The sequence below is a fragment of the Lasioglossum baleicum genome, chromosome 5 (genome assembly GCF_051020765.1).
Source record: "Lasioglossum baleicum chromosome 5, iyLasBale1, whole genome shotgun sequence".
NCBI classification, from domain to species: Eukaryota; Metazoa; Arthropoda; class Insecta; order Hymenoptera; family Halictidae; genus Lasioglossum; species Lasioglossum baleicum.
The window spans coordinates 6,904,517-6,931,915 of NC_134933.1; the positions used below are offsets into that span (position 1 = coordinate 6,904,517).

The window sequence follows — 27,399 nt, forward strand, 5'->3', positions numbered from 1 at the left end:
ATCGAAAAATTCGTTGCAGCTTCTGATCTCCACGAAGCGATCGTGAAATATGAGAGGACGAGTAAAGTTTCGGGTTCTAAAGACGACAGCTAAATTCGTTGATTAGAGTATAGTAGTACCACGTGGTGGTACTCGGGGGCATCTCCGAAAAGCGATCGAAATCCGGAGGGGTGGGTGTCGTGCGGCCGGGGGCTCGCAGTCGTGAATGCCTAAGTTAATCGATTTCTCTTTCTGTCGGAGAGGGTGTCCTCCCCTCAGCCAAGATGCCCGGCCTGCGTGAACGAGGCGGGCGCAACCTGTGGCTGATCCTGACCGCCGCGCCTCCCTGCGTCCGGAAATTCAGCCACGCTCGATTCTCAAACTCCCCTCAGTACAATCCTCACCGTTCTGACGGCTGCGTCGTCGACGATGCTCTGGCTGTTCTTCCTACGCGAGGGAAACTCAGTTCCGCAGCTGAATCTGAAATCTACGGAGGAGTGCGATCGTCGCGATTCGATCCTCATTGAACCTTGAGTGTTACGGAAAGCAGAGGGACGCCCTCCGGGTGCTCTCGATCATCGTCGACGTCGCGACGCCTTTATCCGTCAGAAAACCCTTTGCCATGAACCGCTAGCCGGCATTCTCGCGTTCTATCAACTCCGTTTTCGAGAGGCGGAAACGAGCACAAAGTCGACGCACGGATGACGAGGAACCGACGACCACGAAGAGGATCGACACGCTGGGTGTCCTCTCCGACGAGGGAAGTCCTCGCCGGCTTGCTCGGCTCACCTCGGCTCACCCTGGCCCAGAGGTCAGTCTCTAAATATACGCTTCCGACGCTCGAAACCTGTTCTGTTTATATCGGCCTCAACATTCCGTGCGTCCCTGCCTTCCGCCAACCCCTGACACAAAATCCACGATCAAAATCGCGAATGTGATTGTTCCGCGGAATTATTAGCAACGTACGAATCGACTTTCAGCCCTTCCCTCGCCGGGGCGATTGTTTATTTACCCGCCGAAGAATTAAGGGCGTAGCGACGTTGGCTGCCCTATCGGCAGGTGTTTTCTTTTCTTGAAGGATGATGACTTCATACATGTGAGACTTGTTTTAGCCAATTTATTATACAGATTAATCCGTGGCTCTCTCTTTTCCGAAAAGTGAGACGAAATTAACTACCTTATTATTAACCTCTATCATCCTTTAGTTAGTAAATAGTACGAAAGCACAAAGCTAATTTGCGAGGAATTTTCTTGTAGTTTATCATAGTGTTTTACTCAAATCGAGAAGCCGATTTTCTATTTTCTACACCATGTACAGTGTTTTATATCTCTTTGTTTACGTCGATAGAGTTTACCTAGAACAATTGAATCTTCTGTACAATCATTTTTGAGTAAAAGAATTTTTGTCGACGTCGAATGTGTGATTGTGAACGCCCGTTTTGTTTGATCGAAACGTTCTTCCAGGGGTGTAGCAATTCTGTTTATGTTCGTCACGTTCGGCGTCGTGTGATCGAATGGTTTTAATGTTTGCACGTTGCGTCCTCTCCGGGAAAGTTTCGCGATGGAAAGTGTTGCGTGAAGCTGGTAGTAGAAAAGTGTTTTTCGCCGGGTTTGTTCGTTCGGAGGGATTTCTGCGGACTGACTGGGCAGGGTCAACGCTCTATCACGATGTTCGTGCATCACACGCGCACATGAATGCTGTTACCCTACTGCCGCGGCGGAATGATAGGAAAGTTGTAAACCCTTCTCGGTTATTTCGACGGGTTGCTCTCATCGAACGGGATCGAGTTGAATGGTTTGTGCCGATAGAATCCCGAGGAATCGGGTAATGAGAAACCGTAAGTGAATTATGGAATTCTGATGTTTGCTCGACGGTGGTGGCCTTTGGAATTTTCGTTCGCCGGTGCTGAAAGAGAATTGACTCGCGAAATCGACGAACCGTAAAGCGGCTTTTTTATCAGGCTATATAATTGGAGGAAATAAATTGGTAGCGTTCGTAACTTGATTGAGAACTGTAACGTGCAATTGCTTTAATGTAATTCAATTTGTTTACGCGGGGACGAGTTAAATGAATATAATTCATTTTATTGATGTGACTGAATTAGTGCGTCAGCGATAAAGCTTTCGGAATATTGTTAATTTTTCTCGTTCTTCAGAAATTTCGAAATTGAAAATTCCCAAAAGCGTTTGCTTACTATTCTCGAATTCATTATTTTGTATATAAATGATTTTTGTATAAATATATTTTCAAGGAAAATTTCAAGTATTAGATGCACACTGATGAAAGATCCAACATTTTCTTGATTAGCCAGTGCACTTGTGAAGCAATAATTAAGTTGACTGGTTAAGAGCGGATGAAACCAGTTTTTTCAGATTTCCCTTGAATGATTAAAGTTTAATCCCACGTAATGCACACGATAGCAGTAATTATTCGAGTCTTTCCTTATTTTTAGATCGTAGCTAAATGATAATTTTATAATTACATCACCTGTATGTATGCATGTAACAAAATACATTGAATTGAAATGGTAATTTCTGTAATATTTTGAAATTGTTTATTGTATCTCAATATTATATGATAATATTAATTTTCTGGGTACAGTGACGCGGATCTATATAATATAAAGTGTGCTGCTGTACGTATATAAATAAATATAGTTCGCCTATATCGAGAATATTAATTATTCTACCAGGTCATCGGTCGAACGCGGAACAGTTTCTGCACCGAGGCGCAAAATAACAAATAGAAACTACGGTCGCTGATAAAATCGAAACACCCGAGGCGTCCACAGAGCATCATCTCATTAAACGCGTAATTAACTGCTACCGAAATGAAAAGAGGAGGTCGTTTCATAATTCCAACAATCCTCTTGTTGTCGTCGACAACTTTTAGTGCGGTTTTCTCGAGCAGAGCTGCATTTAAAGCAAAACTTCCGTGGAAATACTAATCTCACGCATTTCTGCATGGTTGACGCACACGCATTAGGGGGTGACCGAATAAAGAGATGTGGAAAAAATATAGGTAAATATAATTAACGTCTTCGTTGTTGATGTAAAATTAACTTTGCAGTGTACGTTCGGGACGCGTACGGTGTCGCGAGGTTTATTATGGTAACGGGGCGGAATAAATTGTATGTCCGATAAAATCAATGAAAATTTATAAATGTTGCACTGCCCCGCGCGAACTGGAGCAAGTTGCATAAAAGATTTATGCTTCTTAAACAAATCGATTATTCGAAAGAAATGTTAATCATTAAAGAAGACAATGAGATTGTAGAAGTAAAAATAAATTAAAAAAGTTAAATGAAATCGTTCTTTGTAAGCTGTATATGGCGAATTAGGCGTGTCTGATCATTACTGGTTGTTTCTACTTAAAACGGACACTTTGAGACTCGCTATCGCGGTGTATCATTATCTGATTGGTTGAACTAGCTTTTAGGTAATTATTGTAACAGAGCTTTGCAATTTATACGAAATTACAATGTTATACAAATTGATAATACAAATTATACAGGCAGAACTGGAAAACTTTATTGTGTACATTATTATTTAGAGACTCGTGCTGTCATTAAAACACTGAAATCAATACAATCAAATATTTATTGCACGAAGTATTTGTTTTTACATCAATCTTATTTCACGAGTTCCTGCTCTTAAAACAATCCACCTTCTCGAAAGCTAGGCGAATGATCGTTATTCGTGCACTTCGGTAACCTGACGCGCCTCAACAGAGACGCAGAAGTCGGAAAGATATAAACGCGGTGATAAAAGTTATAATTAGCCCATGGATATATATTTTCATAGAATATTCTATGAAAACAGAAACGAAGGATAAGTTGCTTTCGGTGAATATATTTTTTCACGGTAAGAATAAAATAAACAATAATCATTTTTATCCCATAAAGTTCCACGGTTGCAATAATTTTGAGACTGCAAAAACAAGCCATGACACCGATGCAGCGAGATCTATGTTATTCTCAGCACACTGCGAATCACGCACACGAGCATGCTCTAGCTACAGTCATCCACAAAATGGTTGAAAACCCTCGGATGAATTTTCTGCTGCGTAATTACATTGATTATTAACATTTTCAAGTAGCAATACTAACTACCAAGTCAAAATAACCTGTTTCTGATTCAATTTTGCAATCGTTACAAATTACGGAAGAGTTCCTTACAGAATTCTGTGATTACAATCTTGTTAGAGTATCTAGTCAACGGAGAACCATAGAAAATCCATGAACTTTTGTCCCCATGAACAAACGCTACTTTTCTCCCCGGTAATTGCTCGACGATTTGTTCCAGGTGCAGTTTCGAACAGCGCATCGATTTCGGCGAGAGTTCGCCGACAGAGTCCTTTAACAACCGGAGCGGGCAAAAATCAATTACACTTTCCAAGTCCATCATTTTCGAGTCCCGACGACGCACTATCAAATGCCATTAGCCGGAGAGTTCGCTGAACCCCGTCGTTTCGAAACGGGCGCATAAACTGAATCACGGGATGCGACGCCACTTTTTCCATTAACTTCTTTGTACCGTTTATGTAAAGTACGCAACGAAAGTTATTTTATACTACGAGCTTGGCTTTTTCTATCAATATATATATACATACATATACATATATGTCATCATATATATATATACATATATATATACACGTAATCTGCGAGGACCAACACGTAGCAGAGTATAGATCGTCTCGCCTTGATATCCGTCTAGAATCCGCGGCGCAAAAGTTAGCTTCGATGATAGTATGAGCTGGTTGCCGGTGCGTTTTCGAAGATGAGTAGTATCGCACGCAGCGCAACAGTTTCCCGTACGGTTGACACACGGACCAGGATAGAAAGGGACTGAAAAGTGTGTCGTTTCTTCGAAAGCATCAACGTCGAAGAATGTAATTCGCTGGGAGTCACGGGGAATAGAGAACCAAGGAAGAGTGCGCCTTCCGCCTCGAAGTTTCCGCCCGCGCGGCTGCTGCAACGCTCGCCGGATAAAAACGCGGAGCCAGAGGGAGGAAAAGCAAAATGCCAGGGGGAACGTCGACGCGAGAAAGCAGCGAAGCGATCCGCATGGAACCTCTCGGCAGAACATCCAGTTCCCGCAGTCCCGGGCAAAACGGAACCGCCAACACCACCGAGGTGCCGGCGAACTCAGGTGAGTTCTTCAAGTCCACTTGTCTTTCTGAAAAACGCGCCTCCTGCTCGCGCCGACCACCGAAATAAGATCTCCAACCCCCCTGTCGAGGTGTCCGACGGTCTAATTGGCTGATAGAATCATCTAACAAGCGTGGTTGAATGATCGTTAGCGGGTTAGGTTTATTTACGGTCTTCTAACGTCTATTAGGGCTACTAATCAAATGTTGGAAAGGTTTTTCTGCTTCGTTCTTCTCTGCAACGCGAGGATCGTTCAGGAAAAAAAATTCCTGGTGAATTATTATTATTCATAAAGAGAATTCGTAAAAATGCTTTTCCAGGAATTTATTGATTGGGACACAAATTGGTTTGATTTTGTTCAAATGTTTCTTGGACGCTTCCAGCGACTTTTTAGTGGAAATTAAATGTTGATGAAGTATGTATGTATGGCTGTGTGAAGAATGTAGTTTAATGATGAAAGTAGACCAAGTGGAGGTCATTTTTCTTCTTAGCTGCTGAAATCTCCGCCTTAATTGCAGCTACGTGCCTAAAGGTAAAAATTGGGAGTCATAAACTACCCCTCTCTCACCATTTTACGCACTCTAACCCTCGGCTCGTCCCTTCCTCTGAACCTTTTCACTCTCGCTTTTTCTTCCACCACTTACTCCCTAGCTTATTTCCTTGTTCGTCCTAAATCACTTTCGCATCATCACGCATCAACTTCGAATACTCATGTCCCCGTTACGTCCAATTTTCCTACAAAACGAGTACCGTCACATTAGGTTTTCACATTCGTGCTGTTTGAGTCAATTGAAAAATTAAATGTAATTCTGCTTTCATTAAGTTCAATAAGAAGATCAAGGAAATGTAATATACCAATTCAGAAACAGATAGCATTTCATTTAAAAAATATATCCCTTGACGATTTTCATTAGAAATCGATCAATTCTGAGTGAATTGCCGATTAAACAATTGAATCCTGAAGTCGTCACTCTTTCAAACTTTTGCAGTACCTATAATTGACACAGATTTGCAAAATGTATTTTTTAAATTTTCAGTGTAGATCCACATTAAAAAGTTGTAAGATGCAACTTTTAGTATTTTCTATAGAATTCCGACCAATTGCAATTTTTGAAAAAATTTCTTTTTACGACGTGTACTAAACTGATTGCTCTGAGTTCTCAAAAAAGTTCAAATCGTGTAGTGTAATATTTAAAAAGTTATCGTTTTTTTTTAGAGCGTCCGAATATTAATGGGAGTCACTAGTATCTAAACTCAGTATACGTACAATGTAGTATTTTTCAGCTTATTTTCAGCTTTGTTGATTATTTATTTGCTGTATCTATATTTTTCTATTTTCTTCCCTTCAAGCTTAACGTGGCATCGCCGACAAAGTCATTGTTGACAAAATTGGTACAGCGTCGGGTGAAAATAAAACTTTCCAACGTAAACTAGTCTGTTTTTGTTATTCTTAGGACGACGTTCGGGCAACGTCACCCAACATTCCGAGGTGAGGATCATCAAACGTACATGCATCCTCCCAATGCTTAAAAGTTTGATTATCTTGCGGAACACGTAGGCTCACGTGTAAGTCCACCGGGAAAAATATGGTCTCCTCTTTCAGTGACGGGCATGACGCTCATGAATAGTAGAACAATTTATATTGCAAACCAAATAAACTTTCTAAGGCGAAAATAAGCCTAACTTGACCCGGAGAGGTCACAAGTTCAAAAGTTCAGACATTTATAAGCGCCCCTGTTCTATCGATATTGATTACACTTCAAATTGGACTGTGCAAAAGTAGCACGGGGATTTTATAAGAAAACTATACGGGACAATAACCATCAAATGTTTTAAATAAACTACATTCCGATATGAAATTAAAAAAGAAATATACTCACGTTTCCTATAAACTGCCACTATCACGTAGGGATATCACAATTAATCATAATTAGTATTTTATATTAAATAACTTTCCGGTAATTGCAGCGTTAAAACGCTAAATAAGAAGCAAGGTGACCTAAGACATAATAACACTGGAGAATGCATAAAGCTGTATGCATTCGGAGACAAAAACGGGGACATAAATTCGCAGCTGTGCGGAGACATAGACAACGAACTGCTCATTTGTATGTTTTTTAATTGAGATGGGAAGCACAAGGAGAAACTGTATTCTTTTAAGGTGATCTGAAATACTAGTTGGACAGATGGTCAAAGTAGGCTAGTAGGCCAAGAAATGTACCCCATTGTTAGACGACTGCCTTTCTGCGGGCGATCCTGTGCTTCTTTTGTGTTACGAAAAACCAGCCCACAACGAAAACATTAAGTCTCATCAAAATACCTACATAGAAACTTTCTTCCTTGCTTTGTAACTTTTCATAATAGCCTGTGTACTTAATGTAAAACACTATAGTTTGCTCAAGACATTCCAACTTTACCTCGGCAAAGTTGTTTTCCTCTAAAACGATCCATACTGATTACTCGATAGTATACTTTATCTGAAACTGTTCAATGTAAGAAACACCTGAATGAGAAAAACGCCAGATAACGCGTTGTCTGACATCGACACGCTTGTTCTACTTACTCCAACTTTCTACTTGATCCAAATTCGATTCTAAAATGTTACAATTAACCCTTGAACAATTCAACTATTTTTTTCAATTCTATTTGATACCTTGCGCGCGAATTATAAAAGACGGACAAAACATTTTATTAAAAATGTTAATTCTTCCAACTATATCTATCAAATGGTGAAAAGATTGTTTAATCGATTTTAAAAACAGTTGCAAAGCAAGAATGTAAAATAACAAAAATTTCAGGGACAATTCGATTCTAAAATGTTAAAATTAATCCTTGCACAATTCAACTATTTTTCAATTCTATTTGATACCTTGCGCGCGAATTATAAAAGACGGACAAAAGATTTTATTAAAAAAAATGTTAATTCTTCCAACTATATCTATCAAATGGTGAAAAGATTGTTTAATCGATTTTAAAAACAGTTGCAAAGCAAGAATGTAAAATAGCAAAAATCTCGGGAACTAATTTTAACCCCTCAGAGTGAATTTCCAAAATTTTCAAAATTTTTCCAATGTCCTGGTCGCAGGTATAAATTTCTCAGTAGCAGAACCGTGTCACTGTGCACTGCAATAGAGATTACAATTTTACTGGCCTATTAATTCTTATTTCGTCGAGGACTTTTTGCTCCAGTTAGAACCTTCGAGTTCACGTGCTGCGGTCGATTAGGGTTATTTTTGCAACCTCGATCGAGACAGAATTGACTCGCGTTTCATTCGTTTCACGCCCGTCGTATCGAATTGTAGCACACCCAAGGGTGCGCACCATAAAATAGTATGCAAAAAGGGTCACCAGAATTTTCGATCAGGATTATAAAATAGATGCACGTCTCTAGTGCCTACGTGCATAGAACAGTCCTCGTGTTTATGTATAATATGTGAGTAGCAGCGATCCTAAATAACTGCTACCATAAACGTAATTGGTCGCTCACAATAAAGATTAATCGCGCCGCAAGAACAATAACGACTTGATTCACGACGTGATTAGTTTGCCCATTATCCTCCTCTACTTACAGTTAGCAGCTTACCTATCTTCGATAACTCATCTCGAGACGGCAGATCCTTTATCTACAATCAAAATTTTCTGGATCAATTACAAGAAATAGAAGTTAGAAATATTTATTTCTTCTTTTCGTAGACAGAAATAAATACATAATAAATACAAACAAATACACAGAAATTCTTCTTTTCATATTTTCGACAAGATGTTATTACCATTTTATATTTTTATTATTGTTGTCTGCTCATTCTCATAATAAATTCGTGAAACCTGCAGTTTATTCATTTCCACTTTTTAGTGATAATTTCTTTGAAAAAATTCTACTCAAATCAATTTTTAAGTAACGTTTTTATTGAAATATATTTTAATCATGCGACAAATGAAAATCGTGCTGCTTTCAGGTGTCCACACAGCACAAAGAGTCGAATAATAAAAGGACGTAACTATTGGCTGATGAGTTCTGTTTCCATTCATCAATTCTACGTTTCAAAAGTTGTCGCACTGAAATAGCTTCGGAGTTAGAACGTTGCATTGTAGTAAATCTATTGATGCCAGAAATGAAGCGATCCAATTGTGTAATTTCTGTTCAACGACCTAATTGAGAGAAGAACTTTTATAATAATTTTACATTGTACTAATTCCTCCGCCATATAAATTTTTAGCAAACAGAAAACATTGTTCGAAGACTTGTAATGTCATGAAACGTCGCCAATTTCACAAGAGAATTTCAGTATATTTTCATGTGCTCTCTCTCTCTCTCTCTCGAAAACGTTTATTAAAAAATTTCGAGTGGAGAATCTGAATAAACTTTCGCAGGTATAGGAATTGTGAGGAAGTGGGAAATTGTTTAAAGCATTACAGTAAATAGAGTAGCAATTTCGCGAAGGAATCTTTGATAGGTCGAAAGTTTCCTTCGCAGACAACAGACAAATCACGAAACGGAAATGGACCGTGCATCTGTTCTTCGACTGCCATTGTCAGAATCGAACAAAAAGTCATTGTTCGTCGACGATGTTGAACTCTCCGAATAGTCCATCGGTTTCGAGCACACTCGTGTCTAGCATGGACTGAAACCTCCTTAAAGGTTCTCGGCGACGTCATAATCACTAATCCGAACTCTCAGCGTTTGACGCCTTCGTCGCACGTGTTGAATCTGTTCCAATTCTTACAGCTAACTGCAGAATCTTGCAACGTTTAACACACATACACAACCAAATCGAGACTCCAGAATTTTCCAGAAAATCAAAATAATTCAATTAATGAAACTAAAACTGCATTATTGAGGATTATCACTAGTTCATGCAAAATAAAAATTGTCTGCATCGATTGCAAGAAATAGAAACTACATTGAATATTATTTCTTCCTATAGTGATTTTACTAGAGGAGAAATCACACATTGACAGTAAAATTTTTCAACAATTTTGAATATCATCTACTGAATTTTGCTATAATTATCACAGTAAACTCTCTTAGATTTTACAGATCTCAACAAAATCCATTTTATGCAGCAGTATTACAAGCAAAATTAATTATTAGGGGCTGAGAAAGAAATTATGTCGCCTAACATAGAACAAATACATTTTATGTCAATTTTTAACAAACTTTCAATGGCATGTTTTAAAATGATAGCTTGTGCAGTGACTACGTGCAATGGAAATCACACATGGACATTTTCAATTTTTTAAATTTTTCAACAATTTTGAATATCATCTACTCAATTTTGCTATAATTGTCACAGTAAACTCTCTTAGATTTTACAGATACCTTAGCAAAATCCGTTTTATACAGTAAAATTAATTATTAGGGGCTTAGAAAGAAATTATGTCGCCTAACATAGAACAAATATTGACATTTTATGTCAATTTTTAACAAAATTTCAATGACATGTTTTAAAATTACAGCTTGTGCAGTGACTACGTGCAATGACAAAAGTAAAAGTAGGCTGTCGTTGTATCGTGACGTCACGGCCACCTGTAGTACGCTACTTTTGAGGAACATGCGTGCCTAGTCAGCGAATATAGTAGGTCTCTAGTTAAATGGGGAAGCAGGGTCGTAAATCTCAATTAGCGATCGATTTTCACGGAATGCATATTCTGCTTGCGTCTTACTCATCGGTCGTCGATTGCTCTAGGCAATCGATGGGCAAGGTGTGAGCAGAATATCCTTCTACCCCATATGCGAGGGAGAAATTAAACGGCAGAAGGGTGTGTAGTGGTCTACAAAAGTGTTCGTACGCGGGGCTTGTTCCAATCGATTCGTTTTGTGAACGACAATCAGCTCTATTGCCCATCGCATCCCACTTTGTGCGCTAAATTAGAATTGGTATATCGACCGCATCCTTTTCTATAAACAATCTTCACCATCCTGCCACTAGTGACACTTTTATGAGTATTAGTTAAATAATTCAGTGTTAGTTCTCATCTGCTTTCTAAAGATGGAACGTCTCGAAAATTATTCTTTCTCCTACTCTTAATCAAGAAAAATGGTTATAGAGTTAAGAGTGACCCCCTTATATGTCCCTTATATGCCATAAAGTCATCCCATGATCTCAAACCTCGTTAAAAATTGCGATTCTTGTCCCAAATTATATAATACATAACATTTTGTTTATTATACAAATTCATTTCACCCCAAAAGCTAATTTAATTAATTACAATTATATTTACATTAATCTTGAATTCCATCGACTAATGGTTTAATTGCTTTGTTCCGGTGCTTGTATGTATTTTGCGAAGCAATGTTAGTCATATATAAATTTTGCACCGAATGATGTTTTCACCTTTCAGCATACCAAATTGTTTTTAGAGACAATATATCCGCTGAAACGTGCGATCGTAACACGGATTCCTGTATCGTTGAACACAGGCTATCGGAAACACCAAAAGGTCTTCAAAATTTCTGTTCCATAAAATCAATTATTCCGATCTCATAAAATGTTTGTGGTTGCTGAATTGTCTAGATCTAGTTGTCTGTCATAAAAGAACAAATAAGAAGAGTCGATGGAGACAACATCGGTACGTTCAACCCTTGAATGTTTCTTGTACGAAATAAATTACTTTGATCCCATAGAATTTTTGTGGTTGCTAACTTGCGGTTCGTGAACGTGCTAAGGAAAGTGTGTTAAACATGTGAAAAAAAAAACCAAAAGGAAAAGCAGAGTCGACGGAGATAACATGTGGCTGGTTACCGGGGCAGAGAATTTTCTTACCAACCCCGAAATCGAAGCGGGGGTGGCACAGGTCGGTGTAGATTGGTCGGTCCTCGGGGTGGATCACGGATGGCGCCACTGTGAAGACACAGAGACAGAGAGACAGAACGAGAGCGCGAGAGAGAGAACGAGAGAGAGAAAGAGAGGGCCACTTCCGCTGGAAGGCGAGGCGAAACGAAGTACGGTGTGGCGAGGGCTGTAAAACCACCCCCGTAGACCGACAGGCTACCAACGGGGTTTGGAAAGTCGCCATTTCTGCCTAACTACTCCGCAGTCGCTATATCCACGCTTGAATGCCAATGAAATGTCAAGGCACGTCGTGGCTTATAGACTTGCCGGCGTTGTCGAGCTGTTCGGTGTCCTCGTAAGCTCGTGCGTCGTCACGTTGTCGCGGGTCCTCGCGGTCTCGTTGCTCGCGCTCCTATTCGGGCTCCTGTCTGCGCTCGTGACCGTGCTGGTGACCGTGCCCGTGTCTGTGCTTGTGCCTGTGCTGGTGCCAGTGCCCGTGCCCGTGTTCCTGATCCCGCTCCAGTTCCAGCACCAGCTCCAGCTCCTGGCCCTGATCGGCGCTCCCGCAATCTACGTGGCGAAACAACGGCCGATCATCTCGATCCCGCCGATCCCTTTCTGAACAACGCTACCAAACGAGCGAAACCGGGTCAAGGAAAAGGAGACTGACAGAGCACCAGCAGCAGCAGCCCCTCTTTACGATCCCCCGCGAATATCTCTCCGTAACGTCGCCCGGCCGACGATTCTCTGACCTTGGCACACTAGCCCGACGATCGACAGTCCGTCGTCGACGACAACGAACCGCCAGCCAGCCACGAGAACAAGACCGCCCAAATTCTGGCGGAACAGAGAGAGCCCCTGATCAAAATCTTATATGCTACGAACGACGGTCAGGTAAAAGAAATCGTTCGTCGGAGACCACCGCCGAATCGTTTCGCGATGAGCGAACAGGATGTGGATGACGTTGCCTTTCTGACAGGTGAGGCTTCGCCGGCCATCCAACCATCCACTCCTCCTTACACACCTCGACTACCTGTGCTAGTCTTACTCATGAAATCTTCGTTCAACTGCTTCAGATTTCGCTGTTTTAGCTTCTCCCATCTCTCGGTTTTTAGGTCATCAGTTCTTTAAACGAGAGCCACGGTCTCTCCGGGTTGACAGGGTTCTTTTCCTGGGTGTTTTCCCTCTTTTATCCTGACCTCCACGTGATTCTTTTCCATCACGGTGGACTCGGTCGACTAGGTGGCCCACTTACGACTTTCCGGGCTGCGAATCGACTATACGAAGAGCACGTGCGTGCGATCAATAAGAGAGAAGCTTCTGATCTTTCAAATTCAACCACGCTAACCCGCCTGTTCCCGTTGTGTGTGCGTGATATTATTGTTGACGCGGTGACCTACTAGAATTGTGCCGTCGGTGGGGGCACTCTCGGACAAAAAATCATGCACACGTTTGTGTATTATTGTTTGAGGGAACAACGAAATGCGCCGCGGCGTGTCACACTGTGTCGTTTGTTTTCGAAAGAACTGCTGGATTTTAGAAATGAATCTCCATCTTTGCTCGAACCAGACACCTCGGTGGCTGATTCGAGTTTGTTTTGTTTAACTGTGTAGAAGCGTCAAGCATCAAACGCAGGCGGGCTAACCCCCATATGCTACTCGACGTGAACGCTCACCCATTTTCTGTTGCTCGGTACTAGAAAACTTCTTTAGTATTTCTTTAGTCATTTTAGTTATGAATGGGTGAGATATTATTCGAAGACCTTTTTTCTGGACCCTCGTACACCTCTATCGAATAGTTACACGGAGCAATTTAATTATTGCAACGTGTTTACTTAGGCTTTGTACGATCTAGATTTTAGTACGTGCACGAACAAGTAAATCGAATGAAAAGTTTTTCTCGGAAGCGTCTTCACAGATTTAGCAGTTGCGAGACGGAGATCTGAAATAGGTCATTTTGACCTGTTTGATGATTCTAGTGCTAAATATTGACGTTCGACGAACCCTCACTCTAGAACTCGTTGCTTTTGCAAGATTGCACGGAATTCTAAAAGTGTGGAGTAAATCTATTTATTTAGATAACAAATCGCACAGAAATCTTATTACCTTTAGCAAATAGATCTAGAGTTAGTAGATCTTATTATTTTTCGCAATAGATTAGTAGATCTAGTCATCAATTTGGTTGTTAAAACTGTACCTAATTTTAAACCATATTTCTAAAAATCTATTTAATATTACAGAGATGTTATCACAAAGATATTACAAAGATGCTTCTAGAATAATGGAAAAAAATTTATTCATTTAAGCATGTGTCGCAGCTAAAATCTCAAAGAAGTCTTGTTGCTTTTCGAATACAAGTTACTGCGACTAGAGTACTGAATATTTTTAGCGCTTAAGAAATTCGAAGTGGGGCGTTCGCCCGCGTTTCTTTAAATTCGTAACTAGACATTGTTCCCTGCTCCACATTGGATAAAAGTATAAAAGAATCACGAATGTTTCCGAGGAACTGCATTAACGTTGCCGCGGCCTGCCACCGGCCAGTCGCAAAATCTGTGTCAAGAGTGTGTAGCCGAGATCATGAAACTCGACGCGTTCCTTGTGTGTCGGTGGACACGAAATTCATTGTTCCTGCACATTGTATATCCATTCTTTTTGTTTTCTTTCTAAAATATACTTTTAGGATTTTTCGTTTTTGATGTTTCGACGACGTCCGCTGACCCAATAAAAAGAGGAGTGCGCGGTTTTCTTTTATTGCTGATTCTTTGATCGCATTAAAAATATTTTTACACCTGATGCACGTTGGCCATTCTTCAGGAGACCCTTTGTTCCAGGAGATAGCAACACGGGATTGCACAAACGTAGCATTTATGAGCACAATGGGGTCGTGTGTTCGCAGAAAAGGGCCCTTTGCATAGCTACCGTCGTTTTTGCGATACTTTTCGCCATATCATTCATCATTGCCTTCGCGGGACCACAAAATGGTATATTATCGACTTTACCAATTTATTAATGATAATTAATCGTATTATATTAATCACAACTTGACTGTTCAACTCATTGCCGTACAATCTACTTCATAGCTACAATATTTACAGTTCCCTTTCACGTTAGTAGCTTCTTAAAACTCAAAGATTATATTTATTACGAATAACATCTCAATCAATAACAAAAATATTACAATTTGTTGGAAAATATTCAAATGCATCGTAAACCATCTGTAAGATGATAATTTAAGGTTCAATGTAGTGCATATATATTTTGTTTCATAGCTATAAATGTCTGTGATAGAAAAGTAGAATTGTATTTGATTTTACTTTAAGCTTTTCGAACCGGTCAGTCCGATTCTATGACGTGTGTCCCGTAAACGTCGTTTCTCCGTTTTAATGAATCCTCGTGTTTAATTTTTACAGACTGCCCTTGTGCTGGAAAAAAGCCAGCTACCCTGGAAATCGAGGACGATGAAAAAAGCAGTGAGCCTCTTGCAACTAATGGAGAGGTACAGTCATTTATGTTTGTTTTGTTGGCTGCATGATCATAATCCCAAAGTAGAGCAAAACATGTATGCACATGCCCCGGCGCACATAGTCGCGATATAATGCGGGAATAATTGAAATCATGTGTCGCCGTAAAAATATCTGAAATTGTTCTGGCATAGGTAATTCGATGCAGCTTGCCCGACTGTAGCATACATTTAATTAGTATCGTACAATAACAGAAAAAACAATGTAATATCTTCGCATTTACGTTGGCGAGCATGAAAATAATCATTAGGCACGACAATGCAATGTATTTAAATTCTGTTCAACTTCAATTTGCGCGTTCAGTAATAACAAGAATATTATTGTTCATGTTTCGGTAATATGTACGTTAACTCGTGCATTTCATGATAATGGAATATTTATTATTCATATCGTTTTCCATAAAAAAAAAACTTTAATAGAGCGAACGTGAAATTTTCACGCAGGATTAAATTGTTCACGACACCTAATTCATTCGAGACAGTAACATTTACGATTGCCATTCTGCTCAGACGAAGACGAATGAATATTCACGGAATCAGACGCTGGAAAGTGTATAGAACGGGCGACACAGCGATTCAAATAAAGCACACGTAGCATATACATATACCGACACAATACTTGTTGTATCGAAGCTTGAAAGTCTTCATCTAAAGCTGAACATGACTGTGAAACATCTTGGCGGGAAATCAATTGCGAGACACGACCATAATTCAAAGTACAAATCTGACACTGCTGGCTAGTTATAGTTTATTCTCGGATGCACGGGAAGTGCATTGTGGGAATGAAACGCACGGGACATGCACTTCTACAGCTGGACTGGGTAGATCTTGATGTAAATTGAAATTTCCTAGGTCTGTAGTCTTGTAACTGAAAGGTATACAGAGCTTACGCTTCGGTCATTCTATTTTATTCACATCGAGATAAAGTAAACCAGCAAAAGATGTGGGAATAAATTCGTAAACATTTTCAGTTCTTCTTTCTTGAGATGAAGTTTTTAGTTTTCGAGGGGTAAACTGTGAACATTAGGGTTGCCGATGATTGCAGTGTCAAAGTTTGTGCTTTCATCGAGGTTTACATTTGGAGATGTTTCAAAGTTCTGTGTTTCAAGTTTAGTTGTAGTATTTTATCCAATGGCTGATGCAGTTATTGAAATTGTTGGAATTGTTCTAGGTTTTCCCCTGGAATAACGTGAGGCTACCAAAGTTTGCCCATCCCACTAGGTACAACATTACCATCCATCCAAACCTTACCACATTAGAAGTAAAAGGTACGTATATGTTAGTACAATTATTGTTTCGGTGAAAAAATATTCACGTAAGCATATTTTCCATACGCTCATTTTTTCAATATGCTTTTGTATGCAAGAGGAATTTTAAAGGAACTCAATTTTAAAGGAACTTCAAGTTCAAAATAATTCTTATTATGATCGCTGATTAATACGGAAAATACATGCAGAGCTGGGGAAAATAGTATTTTAAATAGTAAATAGTAAATAGTAAATAGTAAATAGTATATAATCCCATTTATTTTACAGTGTCTGTACAACTTTGAAAATAAAATATTTTATTTGTTGCAGTAATTTTTGAAAATAGTATTTTATTTTAAGAATATTGAAAATATTTGGACTTTGTCTTTATTTTCAATTTCAATTTTAAATATTATTGCTCAAAATAATGGTTCGCATTCAATAGATTTCTGAGTATAAATAGTTTCCTGGTGTTAAGATACAGTGTATGTTTATCAACAAACCTCACTAGGCACATGCTGTGAACTGAAGTGGATATACGCAGTAATAGCAGCAATCAAACAAAAAATAAAACGAAAATGTGGCAAATGATATAGTTTCTTATATTAAGTATCATTTCTTCTTTAAATTATTGCTAGAATAAAAAATGCTATTTCTGAAAGTATTAGGTATAACGATGCAAAAAATTAAATATTCTATTTTGTGTTTCAGATTATTAAAATAGAAATATTTTACTTTGTGTTTCAGATTATTAAAATAGAAATATTTTATTTTGTGGATGAAATTGTAAAAATAGAAATATTTTATTTTGAGGTTCAGATTGTTCAAATAGAAGTATTTTATTTCGAGGTTCAGATTGTTCAAATAAAATACTATTTTCTTTAAGCAAAATAAAATCTAAAATATTAAATAGTATATCAAATATTTTTTTCGCCAAATAATGCCCACCTCTGAATACATGCACGAAGCACCTAATACTCGTTTTTATTTGCAGGACAGGTCACGATCGAATTCTATGTCGATAAAGAGACCAACTATATCGTCTTCCATAGTAAAAATTTGACAATAAATGAAAAGGTAAACTATTCCTACAACAATTAAATTGTGAAATAACATTCTTGTGCAGCCTAAGCTCCGTTTCCAAATGTTTCGAATTGATTTCCAGATGATTCAAGATCGTAAAGGCCATAGATTAAAAATCGCGAAGCTTCTGGAGTATCCGAAACATCAGCAGCTGTATCTGGAGCTGGAGGAGAGTAAATTTCGGAAAAGGGGAAACTACTCGGTGCACTTAAGGTTCACTTCGAAGCTGACCAGTGAACTCGAAGGATTCTACCTTAGCAGCTACGTCACCCCGGAAGGAGAAAAGAGGTCGTTCTTAAACTCTAATCTCGATGAGTGTTCACGTATTGACATTTCTATGTCCGAAGTTTGTCATATTTTATTTCGATTTCCGATTACAGGTACTTGGCCACGACACATTTCGAGCCGACGTACGCGCGCTCAGCGTTTCCATGCTTTGATGAGCCGCAGTTCAAAGCCAAATTTAAAGTATCGATATTCAGGGATAGGTTTCATATTGCGCTGTGCAATATGCCCGTGATGAACACTGAAGACGCGGGATTTTATATGGGAACGGGACTTGTGAGTATAAAACCCACATTTGTGTGTGTGTAATGCAAAATATACATAATATCCGTGTCGCCGAGCGCGATCTACATTTTTTTCTACGAGTATCTCATGTATGTATTGAACTTTGTAACAGCTGTTATCTCTCTCTCTCTCTAGAAGATACGACAAAATCGAAACGCGATCAGCGGTAAATTCGCTGATAAACGTAGGACATTTTTGCTGAAACTAAGCACACCTATCACCCCATTCTGTAGTTTAAAACAGAGTTGGACAAAAGTTTAATCAACGCTTGACGACTAAATTTCTATATCAATCGTTAATCGCAATTAACAATTAATCTCCTAGTTTAGCCGTTAATTGCGGTTAACGATGACATACTTATTAATCGTTAATTGCGGTTAACGATTAAATACTTATTAATCGTTAATTGCGGTTAACGATTAAATACTTATTAATCGTTAATTGCGGTTAACGATTAAATACTTATTAATCGTTAATTGCGGTTAACGATTAAATACTTATTAATCGTTAAAATTGCGGTTAACGATTAAATACTTATTAATCGTTAATTGTGGTTAACGATTAAATTTCTACTTTAGTGGTTAATTGTGATTAACGATTATTAATCGTCAATCGGATAATTGATTAATGATTAACTGCTGAAATTTCGAAATGAAATATGAAATCAAAACTGTATGAATACCGAAAAAAATGTGAACTAAATTTAGGTGTATTGTCATTTGGTCTATAATACAAACTCTGTTTACGTGCTTTTATGTTCTTTTTCGATGCTTTCTTTTTTAAATCAAAGATTGACGATTAACTTCATCAATCGATTGAATCAATCGTCGATTTTTCAATGATTTCTTTTTTTAATCAACGATTGACGATTAACTTCATCAATCGATTGAATCAATCGTCGATTTTTCGATGATTTCTTTTTTAAATCGTACACATTAATCAATCAATCAATCATGATTAAAGTTTTAATCGATGAATGCCCAACTTTGGTTTAAAACATCTCGATGTCGAGGAACGGATTGCACTTTCGTATTAATATGAATACTTCTGACAAATTGATGTTCTCAGCTGCGCGATGACTTCCAAGAATCCGTCGACATGTCTACATACTTGGTGGCATTCGTGGTGTGCGACTTCAAACGAGTCTCGGAGCTGACGAAGAGAAACGTTTCCGTAAGCGTCTACGCAGCGGAGGCGATGCTTCCACAAGCGCAATATGCTGTAAATACTGCTGCTCGTACAATTGATTACTTTGAATCTTTTTTCGGAGTGTATTACCCGTTACCTAAGCAAGGTACGTACTAGAAATATTCATTATTGCTAATACGGTTCTCTCAATCCGGTTTCCAAAAAGTATATGAATATTTACTTGACACTATTCTTGTATAATACGACAGAGTGTGACAGCATTCGATGCTTGTACACACTCCACGAATAAATATAAATCAATCCAAGAATCACAAATCTCTGAACACTTCTCTCGTTGGCCAGTGCTTTCAAAATATCAGATTTGTTTAACGATAGTGGACATTCTGGCTAGCAATTGATGCATTGATATTAAGGTACATTTTCAACTGTATGAAAAGATCAGTCCCATTGACCCTTTAAACTTCCCATACAGCAAAAATCCTTGATTCTGTCCAGGCCACAAACGTACGTGAGGGCTCGTAGTTTTGCCTCGACACGATCTCGGCACAAGTCGTTCTCGCCACGTTTTCGCCACAATCCTGGCCGAATAAAAATTCATTCGCATAAAAATTTATTCGAATAAACCAGCGAATAAAAATTTATTCGCAATTTTTATTCGCTGGGTTATTCAAATAAAAATTCATTCGAATAAAAATTTATTCGAATGAAATCATTCGGCCAGGATTGTGGCGAAAACGTGGCGAGAACGACTTGTGCCGAGATCGTGTCGAGGCAAAACTACGAGCCCTCACGTACGTTTGTGGCCTGGCCACAATCTAGTCATCGTGTGCTTAGAACAGCTACGAGTGACGTTTGGCCACTGTAGTGCCCGTTAGGTGGCCTCCGCCCGCTGGGCTCGAGATGTAGCTATCCGCACGCTTTGCTGTCTGGGTTATATGTTATCATTAATCTTATCTTAGATCCGTAAAACAAATGCCCCATTTAAAAAGATCGTAGTTGAAATTCCAACAATTTTGAAACACAGTAGAAGCTCGATTATCAGAACGACTATCTGAGAAGTATCATCACACTGTAGTTTGTTTTATAAGCTCATCATGAGAGCAAAATGTACTTACCAAGTAAAATTGTATTATTTAAAAATTTGAAATCCTTTGAATAATTATAAATAGTACCATACTGTGTGTACATTAATAAGTAGACTGCGGATCGTATGCGTTTGTGACAAAAGTGGGACAGTAGAATTTAAGAATGCTAAACACTTTCATCTTGCATAAAGATCCGCAATCTATTAAGAAGCAACTGAGTCCTTCAAAAATGGTTCAAGTCAAAACAGTTGATCATTGGACAATGAAGCGTTAAGTAAAAATTCAATAAAACACGACGATGTCGAAGGATGATGCAAGTCACGTTAAAATCGTATCACAATTATTTTATTCAATGGCTAATCCATAAAATGCCGTGTTAAACCAAACGGACAAATATTGACTTACACCAGTTTTGCATTAAACGGGCCAATTGCGAATGTAAGATTGACCAGTTAATTGACGACAGAGATTTTCGATAAGACCATGTGTCAGCAGAAGAATTTTCTTTCATGTTTCCTGCAGATTTGATAGCGATTCCTGATTTCGCCGCCGGCGCGATGGAGAATTGGGGCCTAATCACGTACCGAGAGACATCCATACTATACGACCCACAGGAAACTTCTACGGTAGCCCATGAATGGGTCGCTGTGGTGGTAGCACACGAGCTGGCCCACCAATGGTTCGGTAATCTCGTCACTATGAAATGGTGGAACGATCTGTGGCTGAACGAAGGGGCGGCCAGCTTCTTCGAATACAAAGGAGTAAATCATATCTCACCGAAATGGAGCATGATGGATCAATTTATTTTGTATAAGACTCAACCGGCCCTGAATCTCGATGCCTTAACCAACAGTCACCCGATAAGCGTGCCAGTCAAAGATCCAAACGAGATCGAAGCTATTTTCGATGACATCAGCTATAGCAAAGGAGCTTCCATTCTTAATATGCTAGAAGGCTTCCTCTGCGAGGACGTCCTGAAAAGCGGATTGAACGATTATTTGAGGACCCACGCGTACGGGAGCGCGGACACCAAGGATCTTTGGGCGGCTTTCACCAGAAACGCGAATCACACCTTTGACGTGAAAGTACGTGCAAACATCTACACATACACTCCGCGACAAAACGATAAGACATCTCTAGATTTCTAATGCTTTTCAATACCAATGACTCGTTTCTCAGATAAGGGCACGCGTTGCGCCTTCTCATTTCTCGATAATGCAGGCGATGGAGTTTCTCAGCTGTCGAAAGCGCTTGATAAAACATCAATCTAGGCCGCAATCGCCCTCAAAAGTCCTATTTTTCTATCCACAATAATTACTACCGATAATAGGATCCTACTTTCTTAAAACTTTTCTGCGAAAATGAAAAATTGCACACACATCCGTAAGTCTAGTAGTACACACTGTGGGACTGCAAATCTTCATTGAAATGCAATTAATACAAATAGTCAAATTCTCTGTGTTGTTAATATTGGGTTGGCAAGAAAGTAATTTCGGTATTTTGAGGTGAAATAGAAATGAATTTCTTTACTCAAACAATGAACTTTAACCAATAAAATGTTTCCTTATTTGTTGGGAGATCTTGAATCAAAAAGTTGGGCTCTATTTCACCTTAAAATGATTGGAGGCGTCGGTAGTTGATGGAAACGATTGTGTTCTCAGGCTATCATGGACACATGGACCCAACAAATGGGCTTTCCACTGATCACGATCACACGTGACGGGAATACCATCACGGCAAGCCAGAAACGATTTCTGCTTTCACCGAGAGAAAACGATACCGAATTGTTGCAACCAAAATCGCCCTTTGACTACAAGTGGTACGTCCCGTTGAGCTACTACACAGACAAAGAACCGCGCAAGCTTCACAACGTGTGGATGAATTTAACCGATGGTAACATATACAGGACAATTATAACGAACATTCTTATCTACAACTATTTAGAGCTATCAATGTTTACTGTACCTCCAGCAGAATTATTAGCCAATAATTTCTTTCGGTTCTCAATGAATCGTTGATCAATAATTCGTTGCACTCTGCTTTGAATACTATTTATTAGTCATCGTACTAATACATTAATTAACACGTTCCGAGCCGTTTTTCCTCGACAATTGAACAAACTTTATGTTTTATAATGCCTCGTTCTTTTGAGGGAAATATATCCTGCAGTGTTGAACTTGTTATAAAATATGTTTTTAGCGCATTAAATAAATATGTCAGCGTGTACCACCAGTGGTACGTGTTAACGGAACGTGTTAAGAAATAAGAAGACGAATGAAATTGCACCGAGATATCCATGGACGAATGAATTTATTGTCTGATAATTTCTGACGGTTCGAAGATTGCATTTCACACAAGGTGAATATCATTGATTTTTAGTAACATTCGAGATACCCGAGGACGTCGAGTACATAAAATGCAACGTGAATCAAAGTGGATTCTATCGCGTGACTTATCCGGAAGAAATGTGGACGGCCATCATTAATACTCTCCTAAATGATCATACAAAGTTTAGTCCAGCCGATCGCGCGAACCTGATCGACGATGCGTTCACATTGTGCGAAGCTGGCGAATTGAATGCTACGATACCACTCGAATTGTCGCTTTATCTTAAGAATGAAAGGGATTATGTACCATGGGCTACTGCGCTATCGTATTTACACTCTTGGGAAGGAAGATTGAGCGAAAGTCCAGGATACAAGAGATATGTTACGTTCATGAAAGAATTGCTCACTCCAGTGACGAAATACGTTGGCTGGGTTGACGAGGGATCGCATTTGAAAAAGTGAGTATTCGTTGGATCAAGTAAAAAGAAGAGCTACTTTATAATAGTTAATTACACTGTCCAACAAATTTCAACTTCTTTTATGTTTCCTAATTAGTGTTAGGTATGGATGGTGTGGATCTTATAGAGTTTTTTGCGCTGATTCCGAATCTGCCCTTAATGTTTCTCCTGGACGCACAGTTTTTGAGGAACATGACTTGAAAAAAAAACATATTTTTCAACTTCAAACAAATATTATGATGTTATTTTGAAAGATATTGAATTGTTCTTGACAGCAGAAGATTCTGTAGACTTTCCTGAATACAGTGATGTCCAATATTAATATATTATGATTGTTTAAACATGTTTAAAGTGGTGAACGCCACTGGCGGCTGCTCAAGTCGGGCGAAGGTATTTTGCTTTCCGGTTTCGAAAAAAACGTCGACCATGCAAACTTGAAATGGTGGTTTCTCAAGATAAAAGTCTGCTCTATCGCGCGGTATAGTTCGATTTTCCGCTAGACCCTATTTTTTTAGATAAATTGAAAAATATCCTCAAAAACTGGTGCAAAAGTGGTGTCTCTCCGTCTTTAATGATTGTTAAACATATTTAAACAATCGTAATGTATTAATAGTGGGTATCACTGTATCCGGTAAAGTCTACAGAATCTTTTGCTGTAAAGAACAATTCAATATCTTTTATTATATAATAACATCACAATATTTGTTTAAAGTTGAAAAATATGTTTTTTTTTCAAAGTCATGTTTCTCAGAAACTGTGCATCTAGGAGAAAAATTGAAGACAGATTCAGAATCAGCGCAAAAAACTCTATACGAACCAACCAACAGTAATTGTGGAACAAAGCAGTCTTCGGTGCGATTATTCTTCATATTTACCGTTTGCGCAGATTACTGAGAATCGCAGTGTTACAATCAGCTGTAACTATGAAGTTAGACGATGTTGTAAAGCCTGCGAAAACTCTCTTCAGGAATTGGATGTTGAAAAGTGAAAGAATTGCTCCAAATATTCGGGACGTTGTATACGTAGCAGGTAAGCTGTAATGACCTGAACGAACCGTCTAACATGATAGTCTCAAATGATTTTATCAGTTCTAACAAACATGCACAAATACGTAAGAAAAGTATACTAAAGAAAAGTATAATTGCTATGAGTAGGGAAAATTACAAAATTTTTTAGTACAATCTTAAACAGAATCATTTTATCGTCCCATTAGATACATATAAATATATTTCCATGTCCATTACTAAGAATCATATCTACCTACAGGGATCAAATTTGGTAACGAAGAAGAATGGAACTATTGTTGGCAGACTTATCAAAATACTCAAGTACCTAGTGAGAAAAGAATAATGTTGCAAGCGCTGGGCGCAACGACAGATTCCTGGTTATTGCAACGGTACCTTCTGCGTTCGTTAGATCGAGACGTTGTCAGGTCTCAGGATGTTGAAACTGTCATAGCCTCGGTTGCTAGCAATCCTGAGGCCCAGTTTCTCGCGTGGCGACACATTAAAGCGCATTGGCCACAGATACATGCTTTGTTCGGCAACGGGTCGCTGACAATGAGTGGACTAATCTCCGTCGTCATCTCTGATTTCTTTACGGAGTATGATTACTACGAAGTACGTGAAGAACATCATTTTACAAAATTTTCTGTTGGCCCTTAGAAACACCTCAGTCTCATTTTCTTCAATCATTTTAATCGAATCGATGAATACTTGAAATTTCGTATTGAAACTCTAAGAACATATTTTATTGATTCTCGTCCATATACAGGGTGTCCCAGCTAACTTGACCACCTTGAATATCTTTGTTGTTTTTAAAGATACGTCAAATGTCTGAAGGACAAAGTTGAATTGTAAAATGGGGCTCATACGATTCCAAAAGAATTTTTGTTGCTATGTAATTTTTTGTACGACATTTGACGTATCTTTAAAAACAACAAACATATTCAAGGTGGTCAAGTTAGCTGGGACTTTTTGTTACATAGTAAGAAAGTTAGTATTATTACCAGTACGAGGTAACTAATTTGAACACTTTGGTGGCGATTTAGGTGTACGAATTCTTCAAGAACGTGGACGTTGGCAGCGGGCAGCGAGCCCTGGAGCAAAGCCTAGAGAAAATCAAGTTCAACATCCACTGGGTGAAGGAGAACGCCGAGGTCGTTGACAGATGGCTCGTAAACTATATGAACGTTCACACGAGTTAACCCCTTGCTCACAGGGAATGGGACAAAAATGACGCGGAACTATCATTCAGTCATTCCGTGACGATACTTACGTTTTTCGTGGTCCTCGTCGACGCGCGATAACGCGCACGATCCACGGCGATCCGAAACGAAAAAGTAAGATCTCTCTGTCATCGTACACGAGGTAATTGAAAAAATCATTTATTTACCACTTAGATATAATTCGCAGATCAAAAAAAAAAAAAAGAAAAGAAAGAAAGAAAGAAATATGACCCATTTCCGTCATGCGCGTCGAACGGTTACTTTCAGCGGACGTTCTCCTCGGACCGACCCCTCCGATGAACGGAGGAGCTGTTCGAGATTTAAAACGAAACAAAAAAAAAACCAAAAAAAAACATAACAAAGTAAAAACGAAAAAAAATATATATCGCCCTAAAACCGAGACGAGAGAAATTTAGCCGCGCGAGAAATCTCCAACTGCTGGAAAGAATCATTCGACGCATCGAAACAAAGCCGAATTGTTTATATGTAACACATTATACACCGATTTATACGCACTTTCGAAAGTATTTATTTATTATGCACGCAGTGCGTGCAGATTGGATTACTATGTATAAAGAATGAAATTATAGAGAGAAGAGAGACAACGTTGTTCCTAGGATAGTCGCTAACCCACCATTTTTCCGAACAAAAAAAAACCGACGAGAAAAAAAAAAGACAGAAGAAGAAGAGAAAGATAAAGGAAGGGGCTACCGACAAACGCCTGATAACGTTGATACTTTAGTCTCCTAAATATAAACTATACTTTATATTACAAGGAGTGACAGTAGTCGTCTCCACGTGATACTCAACCCCCATTTCTGATCCATCCAGTACACTAATCGAACAGAGTGAAGTGAGCTTGCTGAGAATTCGACGGAATGATGCTACTTTAACACGATTTCGCAATCCAGTGATAAGCGCCGCAACAGGAGTAGAATTTAAACGCAGTGTCTACGATTCCAACCATCATCTTGGCCTAGAGCACACGAAATTCCAAACGATCTTTCGATCGAAAATTTATCTTCATTTACCTTTCAATCCACGTGAAACGTTGCCAAAGATCGAGACGACTGGACTGCAGATTTTCTCGCAAAAAAACAAGTATTATACGAGTATTCGATTTTCTTGTTAAAATGATCGGACAGTGAAAGAAATGTTTATTCCATTTAGACCATTTTTTATTCTGACAAGGAGAAGGCACGGTCATGGGGTCTCAGATTTTCACGAAACTTTACATACTGGTAGATTTCGTTCTCCTGTTTATGAAAATATAGCAGTATAGGGTCAGATACTCAATAACTTTTGAGATATTAACAATTGAAATTTCATTACAGTTTCGTATAGTTAAGTACAGTTTCGGTTGAAGATATTGTCAAGTGCCAAACGACGTGGTGGTAACGTACTAGGTTGCTACTAGGAAGGCCAGGGATCACAAAAATCCCTTGTTCTCTTTTTGCTTTTTTTTTCTTTTCTGTTTATCTATTTATTACATTTCATTTCTATGTTTATTGTATTTTAAATATGTTTCTTCCATCGATCGTATTTGCTGTTTATTGTATTTTGTATGTAATGCATGGTTTTTGTTATTCTTCTTTCCTTTTCAGGCACGGTTGATGAAGTTAATGTTTATTTACATATTATATTGCTTTTCAATAAAATTTTAATGTTATGTTTCCTATAGATATTCTGAGTGCATTTCTCATGTGTAAAATCTACTCAATTAAAATAGATAAACTGAAAAGAAAAAAAAGGAAAAGAGGACAAGGGGATTTGAACAACTCTGGCCTTTCTAGTACCAACCTAGTACGTTACCACCACGCCGTTTGGCA

At 38.8% G+C, this 27,399-nt stretch overlaps 1 protein-coding gene across 4 annotated transcripts; it reads left to right on the forward strand.

Annotated features, from left to right (window-relative positions):
• Window positions 1-364: 364 nt before the first annotated feature.
• Window positions 365-25,684, forward strand: LOC143209047 (endoplasmic reticulum aminopeptidase 1). Of its 4 annotated transcripts, none has more exons than XM_076424198.1 (15): window positions 365-790; window positions 4,285-5,133; window positions 14,736-14,885; window positions 15,315-15,400; window positions 16,596-16,692; window positions 17,666-17,748; window positions 17,837-18,042; window positions 18,135-18,315; window positions 19,393-19,618; window positions 21,081-21,643; window positions 22,220-22,451; window positions 22,938-23,343; window positions 24,230-24,372; window positions 24,610-24,962; window positions 25,394-25,684. In XM_076424198.1, exons 2-15 carry the CDS (start codon window positions 5,004-5,006, stop codon window positions 25,547-25,549), a joined length of 3,012 nt encoding a protein of 1,003 aa, XP_076280313.1. In that variant the 5' UTR covers window positions 365-790; window positions 4,285-5,003; the 3' UTR covers window positions 25,550-25,684. The 4 variants fall into 4 exon arrangements, with proteins under 4 accessions (XP_076280313.1, XP_076280314.1, XP_076280315.1 ...); XM_076424199.1 differs by having other exon boundaries at window positions 14,739-14,885; XM_076424200.1 differs by lacking the exons at window positions 365-790; window positions 4,285-5,133 and adding an exon at window positions 5,164-12,884.
• The last annotated feature ends 1,715 nt before the right edge of the window (window positions 25,685-27,399 follow it).